This window comes from Podarcis bocagei (genome assembly GCF_964188305.1).
Source record: "Podarcis bocagei genome assembly, chromosome: 15".
In the NCBI taxonomy this organism is placed as follows: domain Eukaryota; kingdom Metazoa; phylum Chordata; class Lepidosauria; order Squamata; family Lacertidae; genus Podarcis; species Podarcis bocagei.
This window is the reverse complement of record NC_138141.1, coordinates 12802795-12824496: the sequence shown is the minus strand read 5'-3', so window position 1 is coordinate 12824496 and position 21702 is coordinate 12802795. Positions and strand designations below refer to the sequence as shown.

At 45.9% G+C, this 21702-nt stretch overlaps 1 protein-coding gene across 2 annotated transcripts in view; it reads right to left on the bottom strand.

Moving 5' to 3' along the window:
* Positions 1-21702, bottom strand: part of ROBO4 (roundabout guidance receptor 4) — a 106528-nt gene that overhangs the window by 16079 nt on the left and 68747 nt on the right. For both annotated transcript variants that reach the window (XM_081171616.1, XM_081171617.1), the window contains exons 17-18: positions 11940-12179; positions 1884-2293 (exon numbers count right to left, since the gene is read on the bottom strand). In XM_081171616.1, coding sequence (XP_081027742.1) covers positions 1884-2293; positions 11940-12179 — 650 coding nt within the window. The remainder of the gene's footprint in view (positions 1-1883; positions 2294-11939; positions 12180-21702) is intronic.

Genomic DNA, 21702 nt, shown 5'->3' with positions numbered 1-21702 from the left:
TCACACACTTGTAGAGTCAGCTGTCAGCTGGCTGGGCAGAGCCAGGGGGAGGAGGCTCCCTAGGTTGGTTAAAGGTAAAGGTAAAGGGGGACACGGGTGGCGCTGTGGGTAAAACCTCAGTGCTTAGGACTTGCCGATCGTATGGTCGGCGGTTCGAATCCCCGCAACGGGGTGAGCTCCCGTTGCCCGGTCCCAGCTCCTGCCCACCTAGCAGTTCAAAAGCACCCCTAAGTGCAAGTAGATAAATAGGTACCGCTTTATAGCGGGAAGGTAAACGGCATTTCCGTGCACTGCGCTGGTGCTGGCTCGCCAGAGCAGCTTCGTCACGCTGGCCACGTGACCCGGAAGTGTCTCCGGACAGCGCTGGCTCCCGGCCTCTTAAGCGAGATGAGCACGCAACCCCAGAGTCGGTCATGACTGGCCCGTACGGGCAGGGGTACCTTTACCTTTAAAGGCCATTAGGTCCAGTCGTGACTGACTCTGGGGTTGCGGCGCTCATCTCGCTTTATTGGCCGAGGGAGCCGGCGTACGGCTTCCGGGTCATTTGGCCAGCATGACTAAGCCGCTTCTGGCGAACCAGAGCAGCGCACGGAAACGCCGTTTACCTTCCCACCGGAGCGGTACCTATTTATCTACTTGCACTTTGACATTCTTTCGAACTGCTACGTTGACAGGAACTTTTCCCCATAATGAGGCACAATTAATATCCATTTAAAAGCAGCAGCAGCAACAAGCATTTTTCCTCCTCCACAGATTTGTTTTGCTCTGTGTTTCAATCTGTATCCCTAAACTACAGCACAAGCCTATGCATATCTACTCAGAAGTAAGTCCCACTGAGTTCAGTGAGATTTACTTGCAGGAAGGTAGGTGTAGGATTTAAGCCTTTGCTGGATGCCCCCCCCCCCACCAAAACCACACAATTCTCTTTATGTACAGATAAACAAAGAATCAAATAAAACTGAATACATATAATCAGTAGAACTAATACATAATTATACTCCATAAAACGGATGCTATCCACCAAATATTTTATGGCCTCTAGCCCTCATATTTTGCTTTAGCTTTATATTCACATCAGAGCAGCTGGAGAAGGAGGAAGCGGAAACATTTTGCTATAAAAAATTAATTTGTTTTCTTAGTCCTTGGACTAAATATATGTTTTTAGTGATTAACTGCACCCTACCAGGATCCAGAGCTAACTTGTCTAAAATGCTATAGATAGATAGATAGATAGATAGATAGATAGATAGATAGATAGATAGATAGATATAGATAGATAGATGACAGATAGATCTGAGAGACACTCACACCTATTTCTATCTTGTCATAATCTCACTTTCTGTTTTACAGTGATCCCAATAATTCCTATCTTACTTATTACTCCAAAATGCAATAAAAATGGACCACTCTTCAATAAAATTTTCTCTCCCCATCTGCCTTAATTATATTTTTTTAACAAGCTGCCATTTTGTTAAAATCTGCTCTCCTCTGATTTGATTCCTATATTGCTTATCCGCTTGTGAATTCATTTTTTATTTTTATTTTGTTGATGGACTTGGCTGGTGCTGGACGCATTGGGCACCTTTTATGGAAAGGCCTGAAAATAACAAGCAAATAAATAAATAAGCAGAAGGGCACCAGTTATTTGCTACAAGGAAGAGAAGTGGTGGTGTGCGGTCAGTGGACTAGGGGGACTAGGCTAGTCTCTTAAATGTTCCCGGTAAATTAGAGTATTAAAATATTAAAGCCTGGAGCCTCCTTCCCAAAGTCCGGGAAGTTTCTGCCAGGCTTAGGGAGGGAAGCACAGCCGCACATCGCCCTTGCAAGCTTCTGGCCCTAACTGTTCCCCTACGAACATTTTCACCAGGAAAGGATGCTGTTACCTGTCAACGCCATGTCAATGTCCTTCTGGGTCAGCCCAAAGCAGAAGCTGTCCACCGCCACGGCCAGAGCTTGGGCAAAACTGGCGTCAACAAGGAAGGAGCCGTCGGTGGAACTGACCAGGCTGCAGCGGGTGCTCGTGCCGTTGTCCTCCGAGACAGATCCCCACCCGTTGAGCAGGGAGCCCCCCAGAGAGGCGTCGTCCTCACTCAGGCTGGACGAAGGGGTCCAGCAGAAACTGCGGAAGAACTTTGTGGAACGGCAGCCACCTTCCTCCTCCATGTTGGGGTCGTCGTCGTCATCCACGGCACTGTTCTCTAGCAGCTCGGAGGCCAGCGGACCACAGATGTAGCCATAGGTATGAGGTGGGGAGAATACCCGCGGAGGAGCAGAAACGCCGTCGCTCTGTTGCCTTAGGAGAAAGGCAATAAAAGGCAATTAAAGCCATGTCCAGCAAGGAGAAATGAGCAACATTGGTTCAACAACATCAGTAGATGTGTGGCATTCAATACACATTAGCATTTCTTAAACAGGACAAGAACGGGGACACAAGAGTCCTTTGAAATTCGCACTTCTCCGAATTTTGCTGTGCAGACCTCCAGTCAAGTAATGTCTATAAAAATGCATACGTTGAAATACCATGAGCCTAAAAAGTCACATGTCGGTGAAAATGGCTCCCCGTCTATGGAATACTCTCTCCAGGGAAGTTTGTCTGGCACCTTCATTATACACGTTTAGGCACCAGGCAGAAACATTCCTTTTTAACCAGGCATTTGGTTGATCTTACTGACATCCAACACCCTTTTAGAATGTGGCTCTTTGGGGTTTTTTATTTTTTTAAAAAATGGGTTATTGTTTTTGGTTTGATTTTATATGTTGTGATCTTGTTTGTGAACCACCCTGAGACTCCGGGTATAGGCAGTGAATATTGAATGAATGAATGAATGAATGAATGAATGAATGAATAAAATAACACAAAAATGCACTTCATTAGGGGAAACATCTTTGCACAAAATGCACATATTAGGCAAAGTTGCAAACAAGCATGCCAAATTACAAAAATGCGCACCCAAAATAGTGGTGCATTTGCATCGGGAAATGCAGAGAACTAAACTGAAGGTTGGAAAAAGATTGGAAGACTTGAAGACATAGAGAAGCAAAAGGTGACGGATTTGCCCATCCCTGCTAAGAGGGCTGATGGTCACCCTCCTTGGAGGACTTCAAGCTGAGGTCAGATAGCCATTGGTTGGGAATGCTCTAGAACTGGACTGCCTGCTTCTTGGGGGAGGTTGGACTGGACCTCTCCACCTCTATCGTTCAAGGATGCTATGAGCCATCTCTGATATAGACAATAACAAAAGCCCAAATGCTTTAGGCTCCGGGAAGTGGCGATCCACTGTGGCCTTAGGTCTCAGTCTCATGCAGTCTCATTTCAGCAATAGGGTGGTACAGAGAGGAAAACAGAGAGAGGGAGAGGGGAGCTATACAGTCCTGTAACACTGCAAACTCTGCCACTTTTGGTTCTGGTTCTGCCCTCCACCACTCGCCATCAGTTGCAGCCCCAAATGGACATCTCCCATGGCTCAACAGCCCCTTCCTAACCCTTTCAGGATGCTCCAACCCTTCATCATTTTGGTCACCGTTTCTCTGGCACATTTCCATGGGGCATTCCGTCCTCCTAGCAGCTTCCCACCCAAGAAATGACCCAACTGAGGTCTTCTTAAGCTTTGGCAGTGTCGCAACATCCAGAATTCTCTAAGTGTTACCCGTGTCCATCTGCCTGCATTATTCGCTTAAGTGCCCTTCCTTTATTTTATTTTTTGCTAAACCCGCACAAAATCCCTGACAGAGGCAAATCGCCCATGCTGGAGCTCTGCCAAGGATCTCTTTGGTATTTGGGATGGAGTGGAATGATGCTGTTCATCTTTTAAAGAGCATTCAGGGGGGGCAGCTGAAACTGCCAGAAAAGGAAACCAGCAATCCAGAGGTTTTGATTTAATTAGCAACTTGTTCATGCGACTCTTCATTTCAGGGATACATCGTCCCAGTTAAATTACAAGGTAAATCTCAGCAAAGAACTCTTTAAGAAGGCGAGTGCTATTCCCGGCACGGGCTTGTTTCTGTCAACTCCAACCCAACCACTGGCACATTGCTCAGCTTTTCTGTTCTTCGGTCTATTACATTCCACAGTTGCCCTGTTTACCCTTGCGATGAATTCTTCTGCATCTGGGATGGGCAAATCAGTCGTTTTTGGTTTCTGGCTGGTTCCAATCTGAAGTTCAGTTCTCAACATTTCCATATCAGTTTGTGATTTATTTATTTTTAAGCCTTCATGAAAATTCATCAGCAATTTCGCATCATATACACATTTTTGCAAAGCAGTCTCATCCCCCCACCACATAGAATACATTTCTATGGCTAGCTTGTTCTGGTCCATGCATTTCTGTACACATTACCTGTGAATTAAGTTACTCCCATTACCTGTGAATTAAGTTACTGGCCTCGGCCCAGTATACCTGAAGGAGCGTCTCCACCCCCATCATTCAGCCCATACACTGAGGTCCAGCACCAAGGGCCTTCTGGTGGTTCCCTCACTGCGAGAAGTGAGGTTACAGGGAACCAGGCAGGGGGCCTTCTCGGTGATGGCGCCTGCCCTGTGGAACACCCTCCCATCAGAGGTCAAGGAAATAAGCAACTATCTGACTTTTAGAAGACATCTGAAGGCAGCCCTGTTTAGGGAAGTTTTTAATGTTTGATGTTTTATCGTGTTTTAAATATTATGTTGGGAGCTGCCCAGAGTGGCCGGGGAAGCCTGGCCAGATGGGTGGAGTATAAATTATTATTATTATTATTATTATTATTATTATTATTATTATTATTATTATCGTTAAATGTGAACTGAATGCCCATTCGTGTATGACACACACACCAAGCCCCAGCAGGGCACTTAGATAGTTTTAGACTCTGCACTTAAATAATCTTATTGGGAGGGTAGGGTTCTTTAGGTGGGGGAACCTCCTCCTCACAGGCTTATTGGTGTGGTGTAGTGGTTAAGAGCAGTGGATTCGTAATCTGGGGAACCGGGTTCGCGTCTCTGCTCCTCCACCTGCAGCTGCTGGGTGACCTTGGGCTAGTCACACTTCGTTGAAGTCTCTCAGCCCCACTCACCTCACAGAGTGTTTGTTGTGGGGGAGGAAGGGAAAGGAGAATGTTAGCTGCTTTGAGACTCCTTCGGGTAGTGATAAAGCGGGATGTGAAATCCAAACTACTACTACTACTAGTCGTCGTCTTCTTCTTCTTCTTCTTCTTCTTCTTCTTCTTCTTCTTCTTCTTCTTCTTCTTCTTCTAGCCCACAAGCACACCTCCTGTGGCCTGCAAGACCATTTTGGCCTTTATGGTGTGGGTGGTCATGTGAACAACTTTGCTCACTTCAAAATGTGGAAAGCCAGTCTTGGCTGCTGTTAAAGGACTGCCCTGCTCATTTTGCTGAGTGGAGCCCTGGACGTCTGCCCCAAAGTCCTGCCCTGAAGGCACAACTACACAGCCCTGAAAGCTGCCAACCGTCAGCTCTACTAATGCCTCTCAGAAAATCCCAGCTGAAAGCGGATTTGTCAGCTGTTGATGGAGGGTTTTATTGCCAGCTTGCCGGTGGATCCTGGGGACATTCCAGGGGAGCATTCATGTGGCTACGGTGCTCAACCCTTTAGATATGGCTTGTATAAAGATGTATGTGTTCGTAACTGCAGGTTTCTTGTCCCTCCATAACCACCGTGCCATTCCGAGCCTTTCCCAAGGGGCTGGAAAACATTTTGCAGTCAGCCCTGAATGCAACTGACTCAAAAGCTGTGGTCAGGCCACATCCTGCCCTAAGGCCCAGAGGCCTCGGAGACAGCAGCCTAGCATGAAAAGGAGGGAGAGGCAAATTGCTCAGTGAAACCCACCACATATTAAGGCATGCTGGGTTGGGGCTCCTCTTCAGAATGAAGGGGATTGGCAGGATAGGGCAGAGGGAACCAAAGGCCTACGCCAGTTCTTGGAGCCCTGAAATGAACTGCACAAAAAGCCCCTCAAGATTAGGGAGTTAGCAATTGTATTAAGGTTTCCCTGCTCAAAATAAGTACAGTGGTACCTCGGGTTAAGAACTTAATTCATTCCGGAGGTCCGTTCTTAACCTGAAACTGTTCTTAACCTGAGGTACCACTTTAGCTAATGGGGCCTCCCGCTGCCACCGCCAAGCAATTTCTGTTCTCATTCTGAAGCAAAGTTCTTAACCTGAGGTACTATTTCTGGGTTAGCGGAGTCTGTAACCTGAAGCATCTGTAACCCGAGGTACCACTGTATCAGGTGTTGCGTTAGAGGAGAGGGGGACTGTCTCATTGGCAACAACGGGAGATTACCATATTTTTCGCTCTATAACACGCACCCGACCATAACACGCATGTAGTTTTTAGAGGAGGAAAATCCGTAGGCATGCCACCCATAGGCATTCCCTCCATAACACGCACAGACATTTCCCCTTACTTTTTAGGAGGAAAAAAGTGAGTGTTATGGTGCAAAAAATACGGTATTTCTGAATGCTAATTTCCATGGCAAGGGTTTTTTTTTACCAAGATGTCAGCCGGGGAGGGAAGCCTTGAGCTAGTGCTGTGCTGATTCCCACACATCCCATTTCCTAAAAAATGTGAATCATGGGGAGAACGGAACGTCTCCATTTCTCTTTCCTCCTTCCACCCACTGTTTTCCTTCCTTCCTTAGGGTTCTCACATTATCGCGATAAAACAGTGCAGCCCCTTCTTTCCTTCCCTGCCCTCTCCCCTGGCTCCCCTCCCTCTGTTCTCACTCCCTGTTTGTTGTTGTCGCTGCTGCATTTTCATTTCTGATGTTCAGTCGTGAGCATGTTCTGGAGTTCCCAGGCTCACAGGCTCAGATAAGGGATAAATGAGTGTCAATGTGTTGCTTGGCTCTGAGATGAACAACTGTTAGGGTTGCAGAGGTTTCCATCTCTCCATTGTGCCTCCCACTTCTTCCAGTTGTGGTGTTATCCAACCAAGCAAAAAGACCCAGGAAGGGGCAGAGCAGGACTAGGAAAAGGGGGGGTGGCCTGTGGGGGAGGGGGAGTCCCGTGGGTCAGATAGAGAGGTCTAGAAAGCCTCATTTGGGCTTCAGACCTGAGTTTCTCCGCTATAGTTCAATAGCAGAAAATATGCTGTGCACGTAGATGATCTCAGGTTCAACGTCCTACTTCAGAGACTCAGACAGCAGACTGGGCAAGACTCTGCTCCCAATTAGAGGAGCCAGGCACTGGAGATGGGGCCAAAGATTTGACCATGTATAAGGCAACTTCTTAGGGATGTGGGTGGCGCTGTGGTCTAAACCACTGAGCCTAGGGCTTGCTGATCAGAAGGTTGGCAGTTCGAATCCCCACAATGGGGTGAGCTCCCATTGCTCGGTCCCAGCTCCTGCCAACCTAGCAGTTCAAAAGCATGTCAAAGTGCAAGTAGATAAATAGGTACCACTCCAGCGGGAAGGTAAATGGCGTCTCTGTGCACTGCTCTGGTTCACCAGAAGTGGCTTAATCATGCTGGCCACATGACCCGGAAGCTGTACGCCGGCTCCCTCAGCGATTAAAGCGAGAAGAGCGCCACAACCCCAGAGTCGGTCATGACTGGACCTAATGGTCAGGGGTCCCTTTACTTTTAAGACAACTTCTTAGGGATGTGGGTGGTGCTGTGGTCTAAACCACAGAGCCTAGGGCTTGCCAATCGGAAGGTCCGCAGTTCAAATCCCCGCGACGGGGTGAGCTCCTGTTGCTCGGTCCCTGCTCCTGCCAACCTAGCAGTTCAAAAGCACGTCAGAGTGCAAGTAGATAAATAGGTACCGCTCCAGCAGGAAGGTAAATGCCATTTCCGTGCGCTGCTCTGGTTTGCCAGAAGCGGCTTAGTCATGCTGGCCACATGAGCCGGAAGCTGTACGCCGGCTCCCTTGGCCAATAAAGCGAGATGAGTGACGCAACCCCAGAGTCGTCCGTGATTGGACTTAACGGTCAGGGATCCTTTACCTTTAAGGCAACTTCTTACACTTTGCACTACAACAACACTAGACTCTCTGTCATACCAGGGAAGCACAGTGTATACCCAATTCCCCGCTCCTGAAGAGGAGATGTGGCTTGCAGCAGGGAGGCCCGGCAGCTGGCAAGCCAGACCGGCTGAGGCTTGTTAAACATGTCTTAAGCTGGCAGGCAGTTGTCCCGCCTAGGCTCCAAATGGAGCTGTAATTATCTGAGTGGGATCAATGAGCTTCCCGTAAAATCAGCAACTCCATGTCCCAGCCCCAATTACAAAAGTGTAAGGAGTCGGTCTTGCGGGGAGAGCCGTCCCCAAACTGCAGAGGCAGCAGTTACAGCGCATTAGCTAATTGCAGCCAGCGAGGCTTCGGCTGGCAGAAGGATGGGGCTGGAGGCTTCCTGTTAAGTGCAGTTCCCACAAGACCAGGGTGGGGAAAGGGGCCGCATGCCCAGGAGGTCCTTCAACCCACCCTGGGGCAAGGGGGAGAGCAGAGCCAGCTTGGGCTGCGTGACACAGACCTTCACGTTGTGAACCAAAGGCATCAAAGCAAATCAGGGAGCGTGAGCGGCTCGTGCATCCATCATATCCGGATGTCGTGCCAAGCAGTGCAATGGGGTAGTAACCCTGCCCAGGGCCAGCCCACTTCTGCAGAACTTGGGGAGAGAATTTCTTAGGGGGTTGTACCAAGTGCAGGAGCCAGTGTGGGCAGGCAAAGTTAGTTCCTGTGAATGCTGAATACCTAGGTATTTGGTTAAATTGCAAACTTCAATTATTTGGCTTGTCTTATAGTGGAACTATTGATTTGCTGTTATTTCCTGGACCTGTTGTTGTTGTTTTTTAAGGATTTTGTATTTTTGTCTACTCCAGTATAACCTTATTGCTTTGTTCCATTCTTGCCCACTCTGGGATTAAAAAAATACTCAATGAAGTATGAAAATGAAATACTTCATATGAAAATACTTCATATGAATAACAATAAATAAAAATAAAGTTTTGTGTTTTTTGTCTCCCATAATCAAAGGACGCAGGGATGCAGGTGGCACTGTGGGTTAAACCACAGAGCCTAGGACTTGCTGATCAGAAGTTTGGCGGTTCGAATGCCCACAAAGGGGTGAGCTCCCATTGCTCGGTCCCTGCTCCTGCCAACCTACCAGTTCGAAAACATGTCAAAGTGCAAGTAGATAAATAGGTACCGCTCCAGTGGGGAGATAAACGGTGTTTCCATGCACTGCTCTGGTTCACCAGAAGTGGCTTAGTCATGCTGCCACATGACCCAGAAGCTGTATGCCGGCTCCCTTGGCCAATAAAGCGAGATGAGCGCTGCAACCCCAGAGTCGGTCACGACTGGACCTAATGGTCAGGGGTCCCTTTACCTTTACCTAATCAAAGGATGGGTGAAATAGGCAATGGATTTTGCCCTAAGAAAGCATTTATATGTCCAAGTCATTTATGGCAAAGTTCTTTAAGGCTCTGCCATGAATTGGATATTCAAATTACTCCCCCACCTCCTCCAGATACTGTTCCAAAGATGAACTTGTGCACATCCCATGCAGAGAGATGCACAAGTCTCTTCCATGCCAGAAGAACATCCGTGCATTGTGGAACTGAGATTTTCTCCTTTGCAGAAAAGCACATGTAGCATACATGAACCACCTTTACGTGTTTTCAGGGAATGTGCAGGGGGCCACCTCCCTGGGGCTATTAGGCTTGGCTAGAAGACAGAACAGAAACCAACACAGAACTGGTTGGAACAAATCAGGACACAGAGCTAAGACAGCATATTTGTGCAATAATCCAAGCGCCGTGGTTTGAATTGGGGTTTCAGAGACACTGTGCTTTCTTTGAATGGAGGAGGAGAGAGGAAGAGAAATAAGAAAAGCAGCAAACCCACCCCTGAACTTTTCTTCCAATTTTACTGCTCTTCTAAAATCATCCCTCTGGTTTCAGGTTCCATTTTTACCCTCCTTGCCACTCTAAAAATTCAGGATTTGAAATTTTCGGGCCCTAGAGGAGTTCTCAAACTTTTTTCTCTGGGCCACACTTCCAGAATAAAAGTGTGCTCATGCCACACCAATTCTTTTTTATATAAGAAATACACTGGAAAACAAAAATAAACAACTCCTAGCAATGCTTGATTAATAACATAGAACAGAAGTACTTTATAATCTGATCATGGGACCTCAAGAAAGCATAAAGCAATGCAGCTACATAAGAACACAAATCATTCCCATACACTTGATGCTCTTGCTCTCATTTTGAAAAGGTATCTATCCATATTCTGCAATATATACTGAAATGTTCAAATGTTTCTTTGAATTTCCTTGAGCCTTCCCATCACAATTGCCACCCTCTCCTGCCACAACAATGTTGTGTGCCACACACTTTGAGAACCATTGCCCTGGAGAGATCACTGGAGACTTAAGGTGTCTGTATAATTTTTGCCTTGCTTAAAATGTGCAAACAAATTGTAAGTGGAGACAAACAGGAGGTGCTGCTACAAGGCAGAAGATACCCAAGCAAGCAATTGGACCAACTCCTCAAGATTGCACCCCTCGTTTCAGCTGCCTCTGGGTAACACTCTCATCTCTTTCTCCTTCACATTCCAACTGCAAAACTGTGAACTGCAGCTTCTTACATACATAACACACCCACCCTCTTCCATTAGCAGCAGGTGTGTCACCTTCTCTGAGCTCTGCTGGGTGTCTCATTCAAAAACAGATCTATCCCAAACTATCAGGGACCATCTCTGAACCATTAGCTCCCATTCTGGTCTATTAATGCTGGTTAATCCACGTAACCAATGATAGCCAAAGTCACCACTGCACCATCATTGCCATCATCCTTGTGCTCTGTTTGCGTCCTTCCCAAAGACTTCTGGCTGAGCACTGTGCGAGACAAACTGCTGAATTAGACTGACCTTTGCTCTGATCCAGAACAGAAAAACTGGCTTAATTGGACATTAGAGCAGGCAAGTTATGCATCCCGAAATCTGATTATGGACATACTATTTCAAAGTGGAGCAGAGAGGTCAACTCTTTAACAGCTCAAACAGCTAATGTAAGTAAAAGAATAAGCCTTTCAAAGTTATTAGCACACAGAGGACCAACAAACAAGAACTATTAACCTTAAAATTGCATCACTAGGCAATAACATATAGTAATAACGTAGCTTTCTTTCTGTTTCCAGTGTTCAGACTCTGAGGGCCATTACTTGGTGCTCAGTTTAGCTTCTTGAAAACCACAAGATAATGCACAAGGTTGTAATATGAAACAATGTTCCTCATAACATGCTTACCATGTTCTCGCCATTCCCTCTATTTCCGATGTTCAGGGTGTGAGTGCCAGGAAAAAGAGGTCAGTAGTCAGAGGAATCATGAGGTTTGCAGAAGTACAAAAAGTATTTTGAAGAGGAGGGTCTTGGGTGGGGTCTCTCGAAAACAACCCAATGAGGAGGCCACTGAACACTAACAGGATATTGGAGCAGGAGATGGAAAACCAAATGGAAAAATGGAGTGGAGTCTTTTGCAACATGGCTATACTGTAGCTCTTTCTAAGAATCTACAGTACTTCCTGGAGATCAACTCCATCATATTCACAATAGCTTGGCAGAGTAACCAGAAGAAAGGGACCGTGAATTAAGAGACAATGACTTACCAAAGGTCAGTGGATTCATCATGCCTGTGGGGGCATTGACACCTTAGTCAATATATTACATTACACTGCATTGGTCAGGGACAATGAGGTCAAGGGAAGGAGCCAACGCGTGCTGTCATCAACTGGCAGACTTGGAAATAAATCCCAGCGAAAGCAAGCTTTTGAGTATGTGTGATGAGGACCAGACTGTTAATTTACCTCTTTGGGGTATTCAGAGGGATGCTTGTGTCTCTTGCAACAGCCAATGTCAGGGTAGGAGGAGCGAACGACAGACTAGGAGCAGAGCCACAATCTACATTATCCTTGAGAAGCTACATTGTGTGGACTGCATTGCTCTTACCTTTGATGCTCTGCCTCTTCGCTGAACTCTAGGTATTCGGCCACCTCCTCAGGGGTCAGAACCGTCTCCCGATCATCATTGAGAGATACAGAGATCGAGGCTGCAGAAAGACGGCTGTAAGGCAGTGTGGGGAAGGTATGGCTTTCTCCCAGGGACTCGCTGGTTGCCGGCAGGGAATCTTTGTCTTGTTGCTGAAGGACCAAGTCCATGGGAGGATCCATATAGCAATTGCAGGTACACCTGTTCAAGTACAGAAATAATAGCATGTGTGCTATGAATGTCACTAACCAAGAACTTTTCTATCTCTTGTTTTTAGCCTGGTATAAAAGCTATGGAAAATATCAGAAAACAGCCATTCCTTGGCTGCATTCCCATCATGCCCCAGATGCACGCTTTGGTGCAAATATATGATTATCTGAAACTATATATTAGTTCATCTTCATCATTGGTCTGACTGCAATATAGGCACACTCGGAGGCAAGAGGCTGGAGAAAAAGGTTATTCGGTTATGCTGCTTAGAGGAATGGTTCCTGGTTGACCCGCTGAAACAACAGAAGTGTCATCCTCCATTCCTGATCCTATTCTAAATCAAGCAGGAGATCACCCTTTCCTGCCCATCACAACAGGGACATGTGGAGGGACAGAGTTGAAGCAACCTTTTGCAGGTGGATTCAAATTTCTTCTAGCTCTGGTGCCATAAATCTGGTGTTGCACCAAAGGGATATTTGGTGAGGCCCTTTGGCAAGGGACCAGGAGTGAATGTCAAGACTATGTACAGGCAGCATGTTCTGAAACCTGAGAAGTTCAGAAAAGATCTGTGAGTTATTTCCCAGGGGAAATCATTGTTTCTCTGGGTTCTTTCCGATCTGCCCTATCCCATAATCCCAACTTTTACCACTTTATTTGGGCAGAGGTTCTAGACCTGTCTATCTTCAGCAAGGTCACTGCATCATATGCCCTCTTCAGACTATGCCCCCAAACAAAATATGCTGGGTTTGCATGCCAGTTCCAACACCAGGAACTAGAAGCAAAATCTTAAATGGCCAGTCAGTGTGCCACAATGACATCTCCCTTAGATGTCATTGAGAAGCAGATGGCTTCCCAACTGCAGACATGCCTGGCAAAACCAATGGGTTGGGGGAACATCAGGGGTGGGGAACCTCTGGCCCAGGAGGACAATTCAGCCAAGCAACTATGACATCAGGTGTCAGGAGCTGGAATCAGGCATAGGTCAGCAATAAAACAGTAAAGCATCTGATGTCTGTAAAGTTAACTCTTTATTCAAAGAAACAAAAACAGCTCAGGTCTAGAGGTCACAGCAACCCTTCCCAGTAGGTCTTGCCCAATGAGGCAGCTGCAAGGACTGAAGGTCCCCATCTTCCCACTAATCTCCAAGGCTCCTCCCCAGGTTCCTTCCCCAGCAGCCTAAAGCACTGTTGTCTCTCATTGCTCCACTCTCTTCATTCCTCTCTGTGTTGTAGAAGACCAGGGAGGACAGAAGCTGGTTTCAGCAGGAGCGGGGGAACTCCCTGGCTTCTTCAGCAGCCTGCCTCACCTCTGTCCCCTGCCCCCCCTCTCCTGCCTCTGATTCTGGACTGCTCTCTGCCACAGCCTCTTCCTGCTCACTGAACCCTGTTGCCTCTTCAATGTCCGACACCTCCTCCTTCCAGTCTGCTCCCTCTTCTCCCTCTGACCACGCATGGTCATCCCACTACCAATCCCCTGGCTCTGAGCCTTCTTCCCCATGGGGTTCCCTTAGGGGTTCCCCAGCTGGTGCCTCCAACCACTCCTCTACATCCAGCCAGTCCATGAGATCAGATGTGGGGCAGGTAAAGGTCTGGTTCCATCAATGGTGGAGTTGCAGGCACTGCTGCCTTGTGAAGAGGGATTCGGCTGATCATTGGGTCTTGCCAAGTCCCTTGCAAAGAGCTCCAGATGATAGTCGGGTCTCATGGAACATGTTGCAAGGGGCTTTGCAGGGCCCAGCGACCAGCTGACTGCCAGACTGCCAGGTGTTGTAAAGCTCTTTGCAAAGCATTCTGCAAGGCACTTGACATCATTGTGGGCACTTGACATCATTGTGATGTCAGACAACTGGTAGATGGGCAGCTTGACCCCTGAGGTGTGTAGAGGATAACAATTTGACCCACCAGTCAGATCCAGGTCCTACCCCTGGGCAACACTGACGGAAGCCCAAAACGTTTGCAGGCAAGTGCTGCCCACCTCTGCCCGCATCCCAGTACAGCAGTCTAGATTATGGCTGTTTGCAGTTTGCCCAGCACGCAAAAGCAGGCTATGACTGGGGAGCTCCCTCCTCCTTGGCACTGCGCCAGGTTTCTAAGTGACTCTCCGGGTCTCGTCCATCTCTCACACCTCTGCCAGGATGTTGGAGTGGTTTCCATAAATGAACCGAGCCCATTTCCGTGCAGAGCGCTCCTCCATCACTTACAGAACAATTCCTCAGCCCCGCTCCTACACCACCCCCACCTCTGCTCAGCTCATGACAGGACTCACGTCTTGCATGTAAATGGATGGAGTCTGCCACCTGCCACCTGCGTTTTGGATCCACTTTCTCCTACTTTGACAAGGTGTGAGACAGGAGGAGGCAGTGAAAAGGGGGAGGGAGGAGGAAATTGCTCAGCCTCTGTATGATGTTCCGAGCTACCATTTGCAAAGGGCTGAACTTGCACACATCTGTATGCCTCTACCACAAATAGGGATGCTGGGAGTACTGGGAATCTGTTGTTGTTGTTTTTTCCAGTTTCTCTCGGATTCTCTTTTTTCCAGTCTTAAATTCAGCTTTTCACATTTTTTACACCAGTTTGCAATTTTTTAAAAAAGGCCTTGTGAAAATTCATCAGCATTTTGACATTGAGGGGGCTGAAGACACCTCAGCCCTATAGAGTTGGTGCCTATAGATTGGCCACTGTGGGAATAGGATGCTGGACTACACGGGCCTTTGGCCTGATCCAGCAACCTGGCTGATATGTTGTGAGACATAGTTTATTTAAACATATATACAGCTTGAGCAACATGTACTGTTTCCCCATCTTATATTTAGGTTAACAGCACCAGAGGGTTCCTGCAGAAGGGAACTCAGCTGTATCTATGTCTCTGCCATTCCTCTCAAGACTGCTGGCTTTCTCCCTTTGATTTCTGCTTGTACACACATCTGGTTCTGCCCCTTCCCTGTCTAGTGAGAAGGAAAAAGAATGAGTCATCTCTCCCCTTCATTACACCTTCTTGAGTCACCTTTGCTCCCACTGTCACATCACCTGAATATTCCAGGCTTTCAACAGTCTTTCGATGAGTTTTATGAGATCTGGATTCAGGGCAACCCACATTGACAGCCAGGGGTGAGGGAGAAATTTAACCCAATGGTGAATCTATCAACTTCATATTTTCCAAAACATTTTCACAAACCAAAACACAGCCATCCAAAATTCACACCTATGTGTTTTTATATCGGTCCTGGAGGTCCTGCTGAATATGATTAGAAGGGACCAATTGGTTAAAGGTATACAAGTCGGAGCTAAACAGCACAAATTGAGAGCATTTGCAGATGATTTAGTATTGACATTACAGGAGCCAGAATCTAGTACTAAAAGGGTTTTGGAACTGATTCAAGAATTTGGTCAGGTTGCAGGATTTAAACTGAATAAGTTAAAAACAAAGGTCTTAGAGAAAAACTTAACAATGACTGAGAGAGAGAGGTTTCAGAATGAGACAGGTTTAACAGTGGTTAAGAAAGTGAAATACCTGGGGATTAACATGACAGCTAAAAATGGGAATCTATTTAAAGACAATTATGAAAAATGCTGGGCTGAAGTGAAAAAAGATTTAGAAATTTGGTCAAATTTGAAGTTTTCACTGCTAGGCCATATTGCTGCGATAAAAATGAATGTATCACCTAGAATGTTGTTTCTGTTTCAAACATTGCAAATTTTGGACAAAATGGATTGCTTCAAGAAGTGGCAGAGAGATATCTTTAGATTTGTATGGCAGGGCAAGAAGCCTAGAATAAAATTTAAAATACTAACAGATGTAAAGGAAAGAGACGGATTTGCCCTGCCAGACCTTAAACTTTATTATGAATCAGCAGCTTTTTGCTGGCTGAAAGAATGGCTGCTTCTTGAAAACACAGACATTTTGGATTTAGAAGGTTTTAATAATGTATTCGGATGGCATGCATATTTGTGGTATGATAAGGTCAAAGCACATAAAGCATTTAAAAATCATATTCTCAGGAAAGCATTGTTTAATGTCTGGATAAGATATAAGGACCTATTGGAAAACAAAACCCCAAGGTGTCTGTCACTGATGGAAGCGAAAGCTCAGAAAAAGCTCAATATGGAGGCCAAATGGCCGAAATATTGGGAAATTCTGGAACAAGAGGGAGATAGATTGAAACTGCAGAGTTTTGAGAAACTAAAAAACAAAGTGTGAGATTGGTTTCATTATTATCAGATAATGAAGGCATACAATTTGGACAAGAAAATTGGCTTCCAGGCGGAAAAATCAAAATTAGAAACAGAACTGTTAGAACCCAAAACTAAGATTTTGTCAAAGATGTATAACTTGCTGTTGAAATGGAATACTCAGGATGAAACGGTGAAATCTGCTATGATTAAATGGGCACAAGATGTTGGACATAACATAATGGTGGCTGTCTGGGAACAGTTATGGACCACAGGTATGAGGTTTAAGGCATGTAATGCCTTAAGAGAAAATATTATGAAAATGATATACAGGTGGTACATGACACCAGTCAAGCTTGCAAAAATCTATCATTTGCCCGATAATAAATGTTGGCAATGTAAAGAAACTGAAGGTACATTCTTTCACCTTTGGTGGACATGCCCAAGGATTAAGGCTTTCTGGGAGATGATCTATAACGAAATGAAAAAGGTATATAAATATACCTTTCTGAAGAAACCAGAGGCCTTTCTCCTGGGCATGGTCGGCCAATTGGTGCCAAAGAAGGACAGAACTTTATTTATGTATGCCACAACAGCAGCAAGAATACTTATTGCAAAGTATTGGAAGACACAAGATTTACCCACTCTGGAAGAATGGCAGATGAAGGTGATGGACTATATGGAACTGGCGGAAATGACTGGCAGAATCCGAAACCAGGGAGAAGAGTCGGTGGAAGAAGATTGGAAGAAATTTAAAGACTATTTACAGAAATACTGCAAAATTAATGAATGTTAGAATAATGTCAGAATGAAGTTAAGTGGTTTTAGCAGTAATGTTATAAAGGTGTATGTAAAAATGGATTGTTAACAGGTGAAAATCCAAAGTTATAATATATTAAGTTAAAGGATTAAGACAAAAGCAAAGAGGCAAAGGAATTGCTGAATTAACTAACAGAACTGGAATACAAAAAAGGGAGGTGTGAGGAGGTCAGGGAAGTAAGGAAATGAAATGTAAGGCATGGAAAGATTGATGGTTTTTTTTTTAGTGTTTTTAATCTTTTTTCTGTATTTTGTATTTTTTTATTTTTTTCCTTTTTCTTTTTTTCCCTCTTTGTATTTATGTAATCTTTTCTTTGAAACTTTAATAAATATCATTTTAAAAAAAAAATCAAACCTATGTGAATTTTGCCATTCAGTTGCCTAAACAATGTTTGCAAAAATCTATATACAGTGGCACCTCAGGTTAAGTACTTAATTCGTTCCGGAGGTCCGTTCTTAACCTGAAACTGTTCTTAACCTGATGCACCACTTTAGCTAATGGGACCTCCTGCTGCCGCCACACCACCAGAGCCCGATTTCTGTTCTTATCCTGAAGCAAAGTTCTTAACCTGAAGCACAATTTCTGGGTTAGCGGAGTGTGTAACCTGAAGCGTATGTAACCTGAAGCGTATGTAACCTGAGGTACCACTGTACTAGAGGAAAGCATGTATAACAATGAATATCTTAGTGGAAATGACGTGCATAAGTGCCTTATATTGAAGGGAAATATGTACACATTAGTCAAAACTGCATACAGTGGTACCTCAGGTTAAGTACTTAATTCGTTCCGGAGGTCCGTTCTTAACCTGAAACTGTTCTTAACCTGAAGCACCACTTTAGCTAATGGGGCCTCCTGCTGCTGCTGTGCCACCGGAGCATGATTTCTGTTCTCAGCCTGAAGCAAAGTTCTTAACCCGAGGTACTATTTCTGGGTTAGCGGAGTCTGTAACCTGAACCATCTGTAACCTGAAGCCTATGTAACCCAAGGTACCACTGTACACACAAAAAAAGTGTTTATCAGGATAAATTCACACTAAAATGCAGGTAGATTTCCATGAGAAATTTTTTCTGGAGAACTGCATTTGAGACTGAGAAAATGAGAACCTGAGAGAAGCAAAATTTACAGCTCCTTCCATCCCCACTGACAGCTCTACTTACAGAATTCTCATTGAAAACCCATAATATCAACATATGCCTCTAACACTCCACCGTCTGGGGTTGGGGGGTGGACCTGAATAGTACATGTTAACTGTTATGTACCTGGGCCAGCAGGGGGATACTGTGGATAGCTATGCAAATAAGGGATCAAAAGTGACGTTCAGTGACTGGATAGTTTTAGAGAATTGTTACAGTTATGTTGTACTGGAGCTCTATATAAGCAGGCTGACTGAACCCTTCAGTTCTGTTCTGGCTTGTGAATAAACAAGAGCTGTTTGAAGAATTGCAGTGTTGTCTGATATGTTCACCCACAACTTAACATTAACATTAACTACTAGTGCTAGAAAGCCCTACTTCACATTAGATAGATGCTGCTGGACAAGGGAGACTCTTGGGAGCCGATGGGATGATGCTCTCTAGAGGTTGCTGGACTCCCATTAACTCTGACTGCAGTGAAAGCTGGCCCATTTAGGCAGATGGGGCATGGCCCCACCAACCTTGGACTTGATCCCTCCAAGTCCTCCTGCCTTCTTACTTACAACTGGCCCTGGCTGTCAGCCTCCTCCACCTCTGTCTCAATGTGTCCCTTGCAGAACTCAGCAGGGAGCAGGATGGAGACACGAATGTGTGAGCTCTGCCTGTGGTTGCCTTGACCTTCTGTTGGCTACTGTACCAGTCCTAAAAGGGAACTGGCCACCACTGCCTAGCCTGCTTGGTCAATGGTCAGGGATGATGGGAGCTGGAATCCAACCACACATGGAAGACACCATGTTGGCTACCCCTTGGAGTAGATACTCAACCATTTTGGACTAGATAAACCAGTGGTCTGATTTAACGTAAATAGGTTTAATGTGCTACTAAGAGTACATTCTGATAAAGGCGAGAGTCATCAAGCAATTTGGAGGGTTATTTGTGAGGGTATTTCAAACCTCAGTGCCTCTTTGTCAAGGTCAAAGGCACTCTGCCAAAAGGTGCCTCCCTCTCGTTGACCAGTCATGGGCTCTTTGTTCAATTCAACATCTATCTGTTCATTCATTCATACTCATTTTCGCTTCCCTCAGAGCCAGTCACAAGACTTTCAGCTCTGGAAGTCAGAGCACAAAGCTTTGGGGGGATGCAAGAGGCTGTGGCCTGTTTCAAATGCTTTTTAAAAAAGGAAGAAGATTAACCAATGCTGAATCTGCTTTGGTAGTATTTGCTCCTGCGTTAAGTAGTCCATTTGTATGCTGTTGGCATGCCAGCAGTTCTTTACAGAAGTTCTTAATCTCCCTGCAACTCCCAGCAGCAGAACTCTGGCCAACTGTGTTTCCCCTGTGTTTCCCCTTTGTACGACAAAGGCTGCCCTCTTAGGAGCCGTTTAAGGACTCCTATAAAGCCATTAAGTTGCTCTTTGTTTCATTACGAGAACATCTGAATTAACTGAGCAGCAAGGGAAATGTGGTTACATGCATACTGTCAGGGAACTGCCATCACAGTCAGGAGTGGTGGAAGGGCTCCTGAGCGATGCCGGAGAAGGTCCCAGCAGGAAAAGGGGGGACTCAGTGACCGGGGAAGGAAATCAGCGTTACACCAGGGAGAAAGGCGGGCAGAGACGGGCTTCGGAGGGATGGCTCCAGGACTCTTCACCAGAGACCAGCAGGGAGAGCATTGGTCCTCCACTGCCCACTCCCACCCTGCGCAGAAGGCTTCCGCGCAGGGAGGCTAGGCGGAGACTATCCGTCAAGGAACTTTTATGTTGGAAGAAGTTCAGGAAACGCCCACTGACGGATTCTGCCAGTGACTGAGACAGACGCGGAATCAGGACTGTCCAGCCAGGGAAAGGTTTATCCAGCCAACCTCACCGAGAGTGGTGGCAACTTACGCACGAGCAACCCCCAATTCCAATTACACATACATTTCCAACAGGTGGGTTAAAAAACAAACTTGACTCTGCTGTAAGGGGCAATTCGCTGTGAGCAAAGGGTGGATAACCCTAGGCTGGGATGTCTGACTGTCAGGGTTTTCATCAGGTCACAAGCCTCACCAGGTCTGCTTTGAGTCCTCCTTGAGTGCTTTTCACTGGCTGGAATGAGTCCTTGAACTAGACCAGTGGTGTCCAAACTTTTTTCAAAGAGGGCCAGATTTGATGAAGTGAAGGGCCGTGAGGGCTGGCCAAAGGGCCGACCAAAGTTGTTGATTTTTTGCGGGGGGGGGATTTGTTGTTGTTGTTGTTTTAGGATTTTACCCCAGGAAATAAACTGCCACGGGGCTGATTAAACTGACCGGCAGGCCGCATTAGGTCCCTGAAATGGACTTTGGACATGCCTGAACTAGACTAATGCCTCCTGCTTGCCTGATGTGGGTATGGGGTATCTGGATATAGATGCCTCTGAATGTTCACGTGCTTGAGAATGTAGCCAATCACACCAAGGTAAGACTTGCATTTGCTGCTCCACCCATTTTTCTCTCTGGCTGTGCCCACCACTGGCATGGGGAGCCTAGGAGGCTGAACAAAATAGGATGGCCGCATTTTCATTGGGGAAATGTTGGAGGATATGAAATAGGGTGTCCCTATTTTCATTGGAGAAACATTTGAGGGTATGGAATAGGATGTCCTTATTTCATTGGAGAAATGTTGGAGGGTATGGAACAGGATGTCCCTATTTCATTGGAGAAATAAATGTTGGAGGGTATGGCATAGGACGTCCCTATTTTCATTGGAGAAACATTGGAGGATATGAAATAGGATGTCCCTAATTTTATTGGAGAAAGGTTGGGGGGTATGGAACAGGATGCCTCCATTTCACTGGAGAAATGTTGGAGGGTATGGAACACGATGTCCCCATTTCATTGGGGAAATGTTGGGAGGGTATGGAATAGGATGCCCCTATTTTCATTTCAGAAACGTTGGAGGGTATGAAAAATGTTCCCTACCCTGAGTTAAATAAAGAAGCAATGCAGATGCCAACCATGGACACTAGCATCTTGTTCTTAACCAGCTACAGAAAACATGCCCTAGAAGCAGAAGTATCTTCCTCAGCTCCTGATGGCTAAATAGTCAAGGATCACCACTAAGAACCTAGGAAGCTGCAGACCATTGGTCCCTCAACCTCAGCATTGCCTACACTGACTGGCAGTTGCTTTCCAGGGTTTCAGGAAATGGGTAAACGGGCAAGGTTTCTGTTATGTACTGAGTTGAATAGGATCCAAACTGCAGCAGTCTGATTGGTCCTAGAACAATAGGATTCAGAATGCAGCAGTCTGATTGGTCCTAGAACAATGCAGCACTATGATTGGTTGGCAGGAACCACCCAATCATGCTCCAGATAGAAGTGAATCCACAACCTGATTGGCTTACAGTAGAATTCCAGAATTAGCCAATCATGTGC